The 15,075-nt window shown below is 48.3% G+C and overlaps 1 protein-coding gene across 1 annotated transcript in view; it reads right to left on the bottom strand.

Annotated features, from left to right (window-relative positions):
- Positions 1–1,453: 1,453 nt before the first annotated feature.
- The window catches only part of LOC138296827 (calpain-1 catalytic subunit-like), a 434,447-nt gene continuing 420,825 nt past the window's right edge, over positions 1,454–15,075 (bottom strand). Inside the window, exons 18-20 of the mRNA XM_069236288.1 lie at positions 3,938–4,054; positions 3,543–3,601; positions 1,454–1,943 (exon numbers count right to left, since the gene is read on the bottom strand). Of these exons, the coding sequence (XP_069092389.1) occupies positions 1,917–1,943; positions 3,543–3,601; positions 3,938–4,054 (203 nt within the window). The 3' untranslated portion in view covers positions 1,454–1,916. The remainder of the gene's footprint in view (positions 1,944–3,542; positions 3,602–3,937; positions 4,055–15,075) is intronic.

Here is a 15,075-nt window from a genome sequence, read left to right as displayed (position 1 = left end):
TAGTAAATTTCATGGCATACTGTTTTTTTTTAGTAAAAAAATAGATATTTCTATATTTTTAAGAGAAAATTAATAATTTAGTTTTCTTATTTTTATTGTGATGATTTTCATTGGGCTCGGCCAGTAATAAACTTTCAATGATAATGAAGAAGCAAGTTCACACCTTTATTGAGATCAGAAGTCTGTCAACAGCTAGACATGTAAATGGCATCATGTTCATCTCCAAAAGGCAGTGTAAAAGGTCTGCCTACAACTGCACAGTGCATCGTTAAAAACTACCGTGTGAAGTGGCATTCTGACTTCAAATGGGTTGTGTGGCAGACGATGCCACCACATCCAGCTCTTTTAAAGACAAAATGCATTTCCCAATGTGTAACAATAGTATAAAAATAAAAGTGTAACTCGGTGTATATTCCCATTGGTGCTGGAATGCATTTTAGCGTGGGGTGCTGGTAAATAATATCACCCTAATATATCAAAGCCTGTTGAGAAGAGTACCTGTATTATTCATTTTTTATCTAAAATAGTGCAGGTTTTATGGGGGGAACTGCACACCTCCTGCATCCCTAGTTCCAGCGCCACTGATTACAAGGCCACCAAACGTGGGAGACAAAAAAGCAATCCATTTTGGATTGAAGAGTTAGAAGCCACGCTGAGAAACGACATCAGAGCTCATGTGCACTATGATGTCTTCATCAGAGCTCATGTGCAATATGATGTCTTCATCAGAGCTCATGTGCAATATGATGTCTTCTTTAGAGCTCATGTGCAATATGATGTCTTCATCAGAGCTCATGTGCAATATGATGTCTTCTTTACAGCTCATGTGCAATATGAAGTCTTCATCAGAGCTCATGTGCAATATGATGTCTTCATCAGAGCTCATGTGCAATATGATGTCTTCATCAGAGCTCATGTGCACTATGAAGTCTTCATCAGAGTTCATGTGCACTATGATGTCTTCATCAGAGCTCATGTGCAATATGATGTCTTCATCAGAGCTCATGTGCAATATGATGTCTTCTTTAGAGCTCATGTGATGTCTTCTTTAGAGCTCATGTGCAATATGATGTCTTCATCAGAGCTCCTGTGCAAAATGATGTCTTCATCAGAGCTCATGTGCAATATGATGTCTTCTTTAGAGCTCATGTGCAATATGATGTCTTCATCAGAGCTCATGTGCAATATGATGTCTTCATCAGAGTTCATGTACACTATGAAGTCTTCATCAGAGTTCATGTGCACTATGATGTCTTCATCAGAGCTCATGTGCAATATGATGTCTTCATCAGAGCTCATGTGCAATATGATGTCTTCATCAGAGCTCATGTGCAATATGATGTCTTCCAGTCACAGGAGGGAGCTCATCAAAGCAAAAACAGCTTGTTTAGGTGTTCTCACCTTGAGTGCATGGTGTTGCTAATTGGGCACAATAATACCAGGCAAGACCAACTTGTGAATAAACAGGCAATGATTTATTACTGAGCCATTAGTGATCTTATTCATTAAGAGCGGCACGGCTTAAAATAAGCAGCTTATTCTACGAACTCCATCCTACCGCAAATCAAAACTCTATCCACTTCATCCCTCCCACCTTCCAAATTACAGAATACAGTACAAAGCCCCATAATATAATTCACATTGTGAGCTGGCCCCATGCCCTGGGGTCAGAAGCTTGCCTTTGCCCCTCCTTGCACGGGGGTGATTGAAAGCATGAAGGTGCTACAGAAGTATGCAACATTCTCTACAGGAAGGCGGCGTTTGGAGGAATGAGATAAGTAAGGCGAGAAACAGTGATTATGATAATGCAAAGATTGACTTTTCTTCTTGTTTTTAGGAGGATGAGAGAGGCACTTGCAGGATGCGTGGGCCAGCTCCATCGCGGGGTCTTGGCAGGCGGACTGGTTCTCGGTTTTTCAACCACGCATTGTCAGTGTCAGCCACTGAGAAGGCAAAAACACACCAACATTTGATCAGTATATCAGCAAACACCCCCCACTGGCCGCTGCAGAGGGCACAATATGATGGAGCAAGTTTTAAAAATCTGCAATCACTGTGGCTGTGTCCTCCCCTACCCACATTGTTGGATTGCTAATGTTCTTCAAAGATTTCACACCTTCTCTAAGAAGGTGATTCAGTTCAATATTGTCACTGGGTATTCCTAGGTGCCTCATCTTTCTATCATATATGCAGGGCTACTGGAATTATGCAATAGTGCCGCTGCCACATTTCCTGTATAAGGATCCAAAGCATCTGCCTAATACTCCATTGTATAATGCATTTGTTGTGGGGATATTTCTACCTTAAAGTAATCAAAAGATACTAAAAACAAAAAAAGAAACACAGGTGGTGTCCACAGTGGTAGATCCTTTGAAAAGGTTAACTACTCGTCCAACTTCTGTAATCTGGTACTACTGGGGTGAAACATTTTTCCTTGTTATTTTTTTGCATTGAAATTCCAAAACAGTTCAATAATTCTGCATACAATGTGTCACATTATTCAACATAATTAGTATTTTGTTACTACATCATTTAGCCAACCTTGTTGCATATTGTGGTTTTCTGTTGCTACATAATTCCAGTGGCCCTGCCTAGAACTGATGTGTAGGCATAAGGCTTTTTCAATGCTTAGGAACAAGAGCCCGATATACTTTTTGTTTGAGTCACTTTCTTGTTTCTCATAATTCCAGAAGATCCCGAACCATGATTTCAGAAAATCCTTATAAGAAATATATACGCAAAGTAAAAGTGGAATTCCTGTTTACTGTTTGCTGTTGTGAATATCGGACAAGGATCTAGCGCTCCTGGACAGACTCAGGGCGCTCATGATCTAGAGGATCCTATTGGAGTCTTATGCAGTGCTTAATTTGTGCTTATTGTTTCCGGTGCTGAGCACCGGGACTTATTTTTGAGGGCCGGGGCTTATTCTTCTGCCTTAAGCATTTACTGCGAGCAAAAGACACATATGGGAAAGACGGAGGAAGAGAAAAACAAAAAAGTGTCACAATGGGAGAAAGCAGAAAGCTGCAGGATGAGCAGAAGGGGCAGGGAGTGGCTGTAAATGGGTTAAAGAGGCCCGAGATGGCTTCAGGATTACGCTCTCTCAGTATTCCGTGCTCGCACATATAAATGCAGCAGCCGCATGTTTAAGAGGAAGGTTTTGGGCATCGGCACCTTTTAATTTACAAATTAAGCACTGGTCTTATGTTATGCTTAAACAGAACCTGATTCCTCTGTGTGTGCAGACTTCTTCCTGTATGTGTATTCTAAGCAGTGTTTATTAAAGAGCTCCTTTTGTACCCACATCCACTGTGAACGTGTGGATGATTAAGTTTCTATATGAATTTTTATTCAATGGGTGTTAGTTCTTCTTGTTTGGGCATGCATGGACGTTTTACAGAGAACAGTCTGACAGAAAGGCACGGTCATGCAGAACCATTCCTGCTTACTGCAGTGGCACCTGATGCCTAATGCTACTTAGCACTGCTTTCATGTGCTCTAGTTCAAGGTGAGAATAGAAGTGGGTGCCCCGAGCAGCTCACCTCAGCCAGGCCTATAGCGGAGATTTCACTGTCGTCTTCGGCCATCGAGCTGAAGAGCCCTAAAGCAAACAGAGAGGCAATTTATTTTGTTGCAAGCGCAGGCCAAGAGCCTGAGCAACATTGTGCACAGTACAAAATACGTTTGGCCCAGGGCCCCCAAAATCCATGAAAACTGAATGTCAGAAATGAATGCAATGTCACCATATACACAACCGCCAAGACGTTTACAAACGTTATGAGCACAGAAGGCAGGATGGACCTCAACCATGAAGAACCCCGAAACAGCATGCAGAAGCAGTGTGAGAAGATGACACATTGATGAAGAGGTCAGAAAGGAGTTAGCAGAACAAAGAGTGTCCTTCAATGCTCAAGGAACATCCCAAAGAAGCACTCACTGAACATGGCCTCCAGCTTCACCAGGCAGCAGACAAAGTTATCGAAGTCCACCCCCAAGTCGGTGTCAGAGTAACGAGCCACCAGCACCTGCATGATTTTGTGATTCAGCTTGAACCCTGGAAAACACAGAAGGAAGGTAGGTTAATGTCAGCATCTGCTGGAACCTCAGCGCTGTGTGGTGGTTCACGCAACTACTCCGAGGGGCTCTTGTTCCGCAAGCTCTGTCAGGAGAACAACAGGAAAACTTGGGGTTCACCGAGCACGCTTGGGTATCCCCTTGGATCTGCACGACAGATGGCCGTCCCAAGAATCACAAACTGCAAGTTAGACTAACACATTCTGGAAACTGTCCTGCAATACTGTGAGTGCCATGTCGCGTAGGCTCTCATTATCCTAATGAGACTACTGGATTTTTGGGTGGCAGGATCGTTCACAGTGTGGGGGACTAAGTCTAACCCACGGCAAAGGACCCTTGTCACCCCAAATCCGGTTTTGCTCCGGCTAAGTAGCAGTGCCTCATCTCGTCCAAAGGGAAGAGACAATTGGGCAGCCGAGCGCATGACATCTTAGTGCTTCCCAAGGAAGTCGTGGTCACTCAGATCCCAACCAGTTCTCTCATACCCAGTGTGGTCTCATATACAAATCACAAAGGGAGTTTGAGTTTTAGAGATTGATTTAATAAAACGACTGCATTTTAGTTAACAAGGAGTGAACCGCAATAACCAGAACCATACAACACACTGCTCCTGCAAATCAGCCATTGAGCCCGCAGCCTGTTTCTGACCACAAATGGCGGCTTCTTAGGCTGTACTCTTGTTCCCATCCTGTACTGCCACAGGGTGCGCAGTGCCTGTGCACTGAAGGCCACGCCCCTGAGCGCGCCTGACTGGATCTTAGCTTGCCTCTTTCTCCTCGCAGGGATAGTGATTGGAGCCGTCCGAGGCAGCCCCTTGCGCGTTGTGCAGTACTGAAGGTGCCCACCCCAACCAGTTCCTTTTAACAGCTCATGAACCACAGAGAAGTGGGCGGTCGGCAGATAGTCGTGAATTGGTCCCGGACTCTTTCCCCTCTCTGTTCTGTGCATAGGTTTGACACTTGGAAGGTTTTCTACTGGCATGACTGGCATTTCTATGCCCTAGCTAGTACAAAAATTTGAAAAATCACCTAACGTCGTCTTTTCCCCCTTGTTAGTACATAATTTAAACAGTAAATATAAAAATAATCACTTTAAAATGCGTTCGATCCCTAAATGTTAATTGAAGTAAACAAAGAAAGGCCATGCTAAAAATGAATACAGGCTTTGTTTTTAATAAACCTGGACTTATGAATCATGTAAGTTGCTTTAGAGGATGTTAAAACGTGAATAGGTGGCTGGTATTTTTCTCTGAATAAGATGGCAACCCTAGTTGTGTAGATACAACTGCACCATCACCATCACCATCTGCATTCTTGCTGTGGTGAGACCTTAATACAGGTGTGCAGCGTTGATACTAAACACAGCAGCACAGCTGGGGCAGCACCCACACGCCGGATGCCTTCTGCCTGCACAGGTTAAAAGACCATAACATGTCACAGTGCAAGCAAGGGGTCTGTGGTCCCGAAGGAACCCTCCCTCTCAGTCCAGTGATAAAAAACAACATTAACAATCACTTCTAAAAGACCAAGCAGAGAAAGGACAAGCATTTGCAATGCAGTAGGTCTCGCATTTCAGTTAAAGCTACTGGTGTTATAAATGCATAGCTGGACTTTTCCTGCCATATAAATTAGTCAGCCCTGCTGCATGAACTGGTCCCCTCTGCCACAAAATTCCAGTGGCCCTGCATATAACTTAAGCACTTCCACTTACTGCAGAGAGTCTTGCCCCTATGACCTTGAACATTTCTTAGATTGTTTTTAGTACAGTTTTCTTGCAATTTATTTTTTGTGTGTAGAATCTCTTTAAGTTTCAACAGGTAGCGAAAAAAACCACAGCTGTGCACTAAGGGCAATCAGCGCTTCATGTCCCGCAATCAACGTATACACATGTTGAACCCTGGGTGACGTATTCTCATGAATTGAAAAGCAAAGCGATGCACATCATGTTAAGTATCTTCCAAATTGCTTGCTCCTACAAAGGTACATAGAGGAGAGGGAATAGTGCTCAACATAGAAAACCAACAGGAAGCAACAATACAGTATTCAGGTCATGTACCGTTGGGGTGTTATCACACACCTTTAGGCAAGTAGTGTATTTCCCATTTGATATCTATGTGTCGTGCTAGGCACGCCTATCCTATGTGACGTCAGATGGGAAAGCAGCAAAGTGTCTCCAGAAGAGTTGTAGTGCTCTAAACCGGGCCGGATTAAATAAAGAGTACTCAGTATGTGTAAAATAGCTTATCAAGGGCGCCATATAGCCTAGAATTTGTCATCCATAAGGGACAGACTATGCAAGATGCGTTCCATAGCCATGACTTGCCATAGTCGAGTAAACCACTGAGCCAGAGAGGGTGATGTTGTTTGCTTCCATGCTATAGCTATTAGTTGCCTGGCTGTGTGCATCATGTAGCTTGTAAGGGCCCAGTCGGTGTTGGAGATGGTTGCCTGCTGAGCGGGCCGTAGTCCCAAAATCTCGGTACGAACCGTGACCGGCATGGGGAACCCCACTACTTCTTTTCTGTGGCTTAGAACTTCCTTCCAAAAGATGGCGATCGGCGCACACTTCCACCATATGTGAAAGAAGTCACCCCGCACTAAGCTGCATCTCCAGCAGGAGTCCGAGGTGCCCGGGTATGTGAGTGCCAGTCCAGTCATGCAGGGTGATGGTACCATTGGTACATGAGCTTGCAAGCAGTTTTTCTGAGGGAGAGACAGCAGTATGTTTTAGGGATATCCTGCTATAATCTTTCCCATTATTTGAGAGGGATATTGTCAGTTGGGCCTACAACCCACTGGCGCTGATAGTGATAAGTTTTCTGAGGTGTAGAGTGTTGCAGAACCCGATAGATGTTGGAGAATAGCCCCCGGGATTCGTAATATGTCCTGACGAGTGTTTCAAAGGAAGTGTATGGGCAGGTGAAACCAGAATGTACTGAAGAGTGTAGTGCCCAATGTCTAAGCTGCAGATATTGCAAACACCCCACCTCAGGTAGCCCATAGTCCTTTTGACATTGCTTGAACGTTTTTATGGTATCGCCCTTAAAGAGGTCGAATAGGGGTCTACATTCTGCGTCTGTCCAATCCCCAAAGGTACACAGAACTAGAGCTGGGGGGAACGTGGGATTGCGTGCCAGTAGTGTGTTGGGTGATGGGAAAGTGGTCAGGCCCCTTCATTCTGCCAACCTATCCCACACCCATAGGACAGTCTGGGTTGGGGTTGCTAAATACGCACTGTGAACAGGAGCATGTCGGGGAAGCCACGCCAGGTCCTACAAGGGGTGGCATGCCACCACCGTGTCCATATGGAACCAATGGCTCTCCCTCTCCCTCAACGTCCATGCCAAGACGTATCATAGGTGTGCTGCTGCATAATAGTCCAATAGATTTGGGCAACCCTATCCTGAGGCTGCATTAGGAGAGAGTTGGAGAGGCGGGGAGCCCTCCCGCCCCAAATAAAGGCTTGCAGGTCACGCTGGAGTCTCAGCATGTCACCTCAGGGGATCAACGTAGGGAGAGATTGAAACCGGTATAGCACCCGTGGGAGCATATTCATTTTCACTATGTTTATGTGTCCCAATCATGATATGTAGAGTGGTTTCCATCATCTGAGATCCTCAAGGAGCACCTGACTAAGTATCAGCCAGTTTATGCTCGTCCACGTTTTCAACGTGGGTGTAAGAAAGATCCCCCAATATTTTATCTTACCTGGGGCCTAGCGAAATAGCAGCAGATCTTGCAGCTCCCGAACATCTGACTTTGGGATGGTGATGTTCAAGTTCTGCGATTTGGAGAGGTTCACTTTGAATCCGTAAAAAGTTTGCTAGGCAGGCTACCGTCGCTCGTATTGAAGTATACAGCCGGGTTAATGTTAAGAGAAGGTCATCAGCGAACAAGTTGATTTTATGCTCTTGCCCCGCAAAGGGTATCCCCTTAATCTGCCTGCTGCAGCGTATTACAATGGCCAGAGGCTTCACCGCTAGGGCAAATATAAGCAGCGAAAGGGAGCACCCCTGCCAGGTGCCACGTCCAATAATGATGGGATCTGTGAGTTTTCCGTTCACTCAAATAGCAGCCAATGGGGACACGAAAGATGCCATAATTCTGGAGACCATACCCGGGCTCAGCTCCACCCTCACTAAAACAGAGCGGAAAAACCTCCAGTCAACCCTGTCAAATGCCTTCTCCTCATCCAGTGAGAGAAGGCATAAAGGGGTTGTGTGCAGATTGACCTTCTCAATCAGACGTTGCCCGCTCCCTGCCGATGTTGAATGAAGCCCACCTGGTCAGGGTCTATGAGGCCAGGCATATGTTTCTCAAGTCTAGTCGCTAGTATCTTCATGTAGATGTTAGCATCGGTATTGAGCAGTGCAATGGGGCGGTAGGAGGCACACTGGGTAGGGTAATTTTCCGGCTTGGGGATGAGCATGGTCTGTGGGGTGAGCCCCATTTCCTTGGCAAAATAATTGTATAGCTTAAGCAGATGAGGCTATGTCAGGAAGAAACAGCCGGTAGAAGGTTACCGGGAGGCCATCCGGTGCCTTGCCTATGGGAAGCGATTACAAATCTCTTCTGCTGAGATAGAGGATTCTAAGGCCCCTCTATGCACAGGCTCCAGTGGGGCCCAGTCGCGGATGCCCAAATATGCATCAATCTGCTCCTGCGATGTTGTGTCCCTACCATAAAGGATCTGACAGTAGGTGCAGAGCTCGTTCCGTTTATCCCTTTTTGTGACTACCTATGATCCATCTGATTTCCGGAGTATAGTTATATGTGCTTTACGGTGCTGTTGTTGCAACCTGCGTGCCAGTAGTTTTCCTACCTTGTTACCCCCTTCGTAATAATGTTGTTTGAGAGCCAAAAGAGACCTTTCAGCCTTATTTATTTTGTGTGCAAATAGTTGGCCCCTCAGAAGGGCCAGCTGCCATTTGTTCCGGCGTGTAGGGCGGACCTTATCTTGTTGTTCCAATACTTTTAGCTCAGAAGTTAGATTTTGCTCTACTACGTGCTCTTCTCTGCTGTGTGCAATGGTTTTTGTGGATATTACTCCCCGAATAGTAGCCTTAAAGCCATACCATACAGTGTGCAGAGAGATTGTTTGTGTTGTGAGTGAAGTAGTCATTAATGCCCTTTCGGATCTCAGCTACGTCTAGTGTGTCACTCAGCAACCTCGCTGGGAGCTGTCACCTGGGGGGTCCCCTCTGGGCTCTGCTGGGCAGAGACCATACCGCTTCTATGTGTGCATGATCAGAAATGGATATGTCTGAGATTGCAATGGTGTCAAGTGCTTGTAAAAGCTTATGCGAGAGGAAGAGATAGTCTATGTGGGGGTATGTGGCATAGATGTGGGAGTAAAAGGTGTAGTCTTGAGTGTCTGGGTGCCAATAACCCCAGGCATCTGTAAGACATTGATCTAGTATATCCCACTTTAGCTGTGCTGATATGGCTCCTGTCACCTGCTGTGTATTAGTGTGTTGGTCCAGTTCAGGGTCTCCCACCGTATTCAAGCCCCTGCCACTATAATGTCCCCCCAAGTCCCTCCAGTTTGGACTACAGTACGCAGCACAGGTAGGCATCCTGAACTATGTTAGGCGCATATATGTGAAGCAGGGTGAGGCGTTCTGCACCTTTCTGTAGTTGTATGATCAGATACCGTCCTTCCATGTCCCTGATAACTTTTGTGATGTGTGGGCTAAGGTGTGCTTTGCAGAATATGGCCACCCCAGCGTCTTGGTATCCATATATGCCCAATATCGCCCAGGGTATTTTGGGGGGCCATCCAATGCCTGTCTATCCCGCGTATATGTGTCTCCTGGAGGAAAACGACATTGGGGTCATTTTGGAGAATTTATTGCCACAGCTGGTTGCGCTTCTTCGGAGAGTTGAGCTCCCTTATATTTAGATATAATAGTTTCATGCCCCCCTCCCCAATTACTCATCTGGAAGGGGGTGGGTGTTTGCTGTGCCTACTTCTGGAGTTCCGGCTCGTCCGTTTGGGCGGCCACAGTCCCCCCTCTGCCCTTGCCTTGCATATCTGTTAGAACCATGTGTCTCCCCACCATCCCAATGACCTAGTGTAGACCTGAAAAGTAAGAGATGATGCAAGGACCCTCACTCTAGTCAGGGTAAATCACACACAATCCAAATTTTCCTGTGCCCACCCTCTGGTAGCTTGGCACTGAGCAGTCAGGCTTAACTTAGAAGGCAATGTGTGAAGTATTTGTGCAATAAATCATACATTAACACAATATAGCACCACAAAAATACACCACACAGTGTTTAGAAAAATATATAATATTTATCTGGGTATTTTGAGGTCAAAACGATAAAAGATGCAATATGAAATTGTAGAGATATCACTGAAAAGTGATATAAAGTGTCTTAAGTCTTTAAAAAGCAAACAAAGGGGGTCCTTCCGACACTGGCGGTCCATGACCGCCAGGGCCGGGGACTGCGGAAGCACCGCCAACAGGCTGGCGGTGCTTCCTGGGCCATTCTGACCGCGGCGGTAAAGCCGCGGTCAGAAAAGGGCAACCGGTGGTTTCCCGCCGGTTTACCCCTGGCCCAGGGAATCCTCCATGGCGGCGCTGCTTGCAGCGCCGCCATGGGGATTCCGACCCCCTTCCCGCCATCCTGTTCCTGGCGGTTTTTACCGCCAGGAACAGGATGGCGGGAACGGGTGTCGTGGGGCCCCTGGGGGCCCCTGCACTGCCCATGCCACTGGCATGGGCAGTGCAGGGGCCCCCTAACAGGGCCCCATAAAGATTTTCAGTGTCTGCTTTGCAGACACTGAAAATCGCGACGGGTGCCACTGCACCCGTCGCACCCCTACAACTCCACCAGCTCCATTCGGAGCCGGCTTCATTGTTGAAGGGGGTTTCCCGCTGGGCCGGCGGGCGGCCTTCTGGCGGTCGCCCGCCGGCCCAGCGGGGAAAGCCAGAATGGCCGGTGCGGTCATTCTGCGGTTCCCTCCATGCGGGTGGCTCCCGCCGCCCGCCCGGGTCAGAATGACCCCCAAAGTCTCTTTAAAGCACAAAGTACCTGGTTTGGAGTGGAAAATCTCCACAGAGGGGCGCAGAGGAGGAGATGCGTGGAAAAATGGTGTGTGCGTCGGTTTCGCCCCTTCACACACAGACTTGCGTTGTTTATTTTCCACGCGGGGAAGACGTGCGTCGTTTTCCGGTAAGAATGGTGTGTGCGTCCGTTTCGCCCCTTCACACACGGACTTGCGTCGTTATTTTTCACGCGGGGAAGGTGTGCGTCATTTTCCTGCACGCAGACCAGTCTCCTCTGTGGGTCGCGGGATTCCCAGATGTCCCGGGGTCTGTGCGTGGATTCCTGGGCTTGTTGTCTGGCTGCGCGTCGTTCTGGTGGGCTGCGCGTGGAATTTTCTCCCTAAGGGCAGGCGTCGCGCCGATTTCCTCTCTGGAAATCGGGCGGCGTTGTCCAGGCGGGCCGTGCGTCGAAGTTCCGGTCGCACTGCAGGCGTTGCGTCGATCTTTTCCTTGCGGGGTCGAGCGCTGTCTTTCCGGATCGGCGTGCAGTGAATTTTTCACCGCGGAGCAAGCTGTGTGTCGAATTTTTCAGCGCACAAGGAGTCCGGTTGAAAGTCTGGTTGAAAGAAAGAAGTCTTTTTGGTCCTGAGACTTCAGGGAACAGGAGGCAAGATCTATCCAAGCCCTTGGAGAGCACTTCTGCAGCAAGATAAGAGTTCAGCAAGGCCAACAGCAAGGCAGCAATCCTTTGTAGAAAGCAGTCAGGTGAGTCCGTTGAGCAGCCAGGCAGTTCTTCTTGGCAAGATGCAGGTTCTGGTTCAGGACTCTTCTCCAGCAAGTGTCTGAGGTGGTAGGGCAGAGGCCCTGTTTTATACCCAAATGTGTCTTTGAAGTGGGGAAGACTTCAAAGAGTGGCTAAGAAGTGCACCAGGTCCCCTTTCAGTTCAATCCTGTCTGCCAGGGTCCCAGTAGGGGGTGTGGCAGTCCTTTGTGTGAGAGCAGGCCCTCCACCCTCCCAGCCCAGGAACACTCATTCAAAATGCAGATGTATGCAAGTGAGGTTCAGTACCCTGTGTTTGGGGTGTGTCTGAGTGAATGCACAAGGAGCTGACAACTAAACCCAGCCAGACGTGGATTGTAAGGCACAGAAAGATTTAAGTGCAAAGAAAAGCTCACTTTCTAAAAGTGGCATTTCTAGAATAGTAATATTAAATCCAACTTCACCAGTCAGCAGGATTTTGTATAACCATTCTGGCCATACTAAAAATGACCTTCCTACTCCTTTCAGATCAGCAGCTACCACTTCAATAATGTATGAGGGCAGCCCCAATGTTAGCCTATGAAGGGAGCAGGCCTCACAGTAGTGTAAAAAATAATTTAGGAGTTTTACACTACCAGGACATGTAAACTACACAAGTACATGTCCTGCCTTTCACCCACACAGCACCTTGCTCTAGGGGTTACCTAGGGCACACATTAGAGGTGACTTATATGTAGAGAAAGGGGAGGTTTAGGCTTGGCAAGTACTTTTAAATGCCAAGTCGAGGTGACAGTGAAACTGCACATCCAGGCCTTGCAATGGCAAGCCTGAGACAAGGTAAAGGGGCTACTTAAGTGGGTGGCACAACGAGTGCTGTAGGCCCATTAGTAGCATTTAATCTACAGGCCCTGGGCACATATAGTGCACATTACTAGGGACTTATAAGTAAATTAAATAGTCCAATCAAGTATAAACCAATCAACAGTACAATTTACACAGAGAGCATATGCACTTTAGCACTGGTTAGCAGTGGTAAAGTGCCCAGAGTTCAAAAGCCAACAATAACAGGTCAGAACAAATAGGATGAAGGAGGCAAAAGGTTTGGGGATGACCCTGTAAAAAGGCCAGGTCCAACAGATGAGAACAACATTCAAAAACAATTCTAGGCCAATGGGGCCCAACTTATGTATCCGTCTTGGTTAGGGAGCCATGTAGAGTCACAAGCTTCTCCATGGAGATGCCATCCCCCAGTAGGACGAGGTACCTGGGGCAAGGAAGCAGTGCTACTTCATGGAGCTGTTGTGAAATTAATTCAAGAGTACGGAGGATGCTACAGGGGATCACCGGGGGCTGGTGCCACCAGACAGGTAAGTACCAACCAGCGAATAGCCTGGTCCAGCAGCGAACCACTACTGGGCATCAGAGCAGCAGTCCTCTCCAGTGGAGCTCACGCCGGACCACGATGGCGAAGGTGGATTGTTCATGTTCCGCAGGTGCTGTATAATGCCTATCTTTGTGTCCTGTGAGGATGTCGCCACCCAGCTCCTGTCTGGGCGACTCTTCCCCACTGTGATCCAGGTGGAGTTTAGCATTTTTTATCCCGGCTTCCTCTGATATAGGGAGACCCAGCAGCTGTTTCGCCTCAACAAGTGAACAGAGGGCACGTCTCTTGCCCTCCCTTTCAAAGATGTGGGCAAAGGGATGACCCCATTGATATTTGACATTTAATGTTCGTACTTTGTCAGTTACAGCCTTGAAGTCTTAGCGTCTCCTTAAAGTGGTGATGGCGAGGCCTTGATATGCTTTAATCCTGTGTCCCTGGTACTCTAGGCCAGTGCTCTGTTGCGCCACCTGGATGATGGCTTATTTTTCTGTGTAGTAGTGTATTTGAGCCAGGATGTCCGGTGTGGCATTGGTGCGCCCCGGTACTGTCGCCACCCAATAGGCTCTGTCAAGTAATGGCAGTGGTCACAGGGGATCCCCCCCGACCACACACAAAAGGGCTGCTGTGTAGGTCATAATGTCTATTCCTCCCCCCCCCCGTATTCGGCCATTATTTTGGCGGCTTCTGTTCTCTAAGTCTTCCGGCTTGAGTTGGAGATCAATGTGCTGCTCTTCCAATGTTGCCATTTGCCTCCAAAGCGTTTCTTGATCTTCTGCTTGTGCGTCTACACAATGCTCAAGGTCGTCCACCCTCTCACCAACCTCAGTCACCTGTTTTTGGACTTCTCGGATGCAGGATTTGAGGTCGTCTTTGAGGTATGTAATTTCTTTCCTTATTTCTTGGAGGAAGTGGTTCATATAGTCCTGTATTATGGGTGTGGCCCACCACCTCTAGCACCAGCTGGGGCGTGCTTTTCGCTTCCATGGTGGCTCCCGGGGGCTTGGTCCACATGGCTGTATCTGGGGTCTCCCTGGTAGCCTTAGTGCGTGGCATGTTGCAAGTGATCCCCAGGGAATCCCCCTCGGCTGTGTCAAGGTTAGGTGCTCCATGCCGGTGCACGCTTGTCCCTGTCCTCACTGCACCCCAGCACTGCAGGCGATACTTCTAACAGGCAGACTGGGTGGAGAAGAAGGGGGGCCCTTCAAATATGGGAACAACCGCCCAGCTCCTAACCTTAGCAGCCCCTCTCTTTTCTATCTGCCTCACCTTTCTTAAGCGCTGCGGGACCAAACCAGTGTCCAGCTGCCCTGCATCCCACCTTGCATCCCACCTTGCTATGAGGTCCTTTGCGGGGGGCCAGAATCAGTACAGGCTTAAATGGACCCACAGTCCTCCATTGGGGCCCTCCTCTGAGCCTCCCACACACTCAGCTCACCTTTGGGCCCTCATGCTGCATCTCCAGCAAGCCCCTCCTTCTTGTCGCTCATTACAGCTCCAGCCATCCCTCCAGCGTCCTGGCTCTCAGCCCCTGTGTCCGTGTGGTACATAGCAAGCCCCAGGCCCAGCCGTCCCAAGCGCAGGTCGCGGACTGCTGCGCGAGGAGGTGGCAGACCCCCTGCAGCCTGGCAAGACCCTTCCACCGGCCGCCCAGGGCCTACTCACTCGGTGTCCGCGGGCTCCCGCTCCCAGCCCGCAGACCGCTGGTCAGACACCCGCCACTCTGTCTGCCAAGATGGCGGCTCCAGCTAGGCCCGGTCGCAGCGTTTTCCCTCAGTCTGCCAGCTTCTCGGTGGCTCCCCCCACCAGCAGCAGGCCCGCCTCGTCCTCCTCAGCTCCTTTCCGTTGAGCAAATGCAGCTGCGGG

The sequence above is a fragment of the Pleurodeles waltl genome, chromosome 5 (assembly GCF_031143425.1).
Source record: "Pleurodeles waltl isolate 20211129_DDA chromosome 5, aPleWal1.hap1.20221129, whole genome shotgun sequence".
NCBI classification, from domain to species: domain Eukaryota; kingdom Metazoa; phylum Chordata; class Amphibia; order Caudata; family Salamandridae; genus Pleurodeles; species Pleurodeles waltl.
Note: the sequence above shows the minus strand (reverse complement) of the source record. Positions and strands in the feature narration are given on the sequence as shown.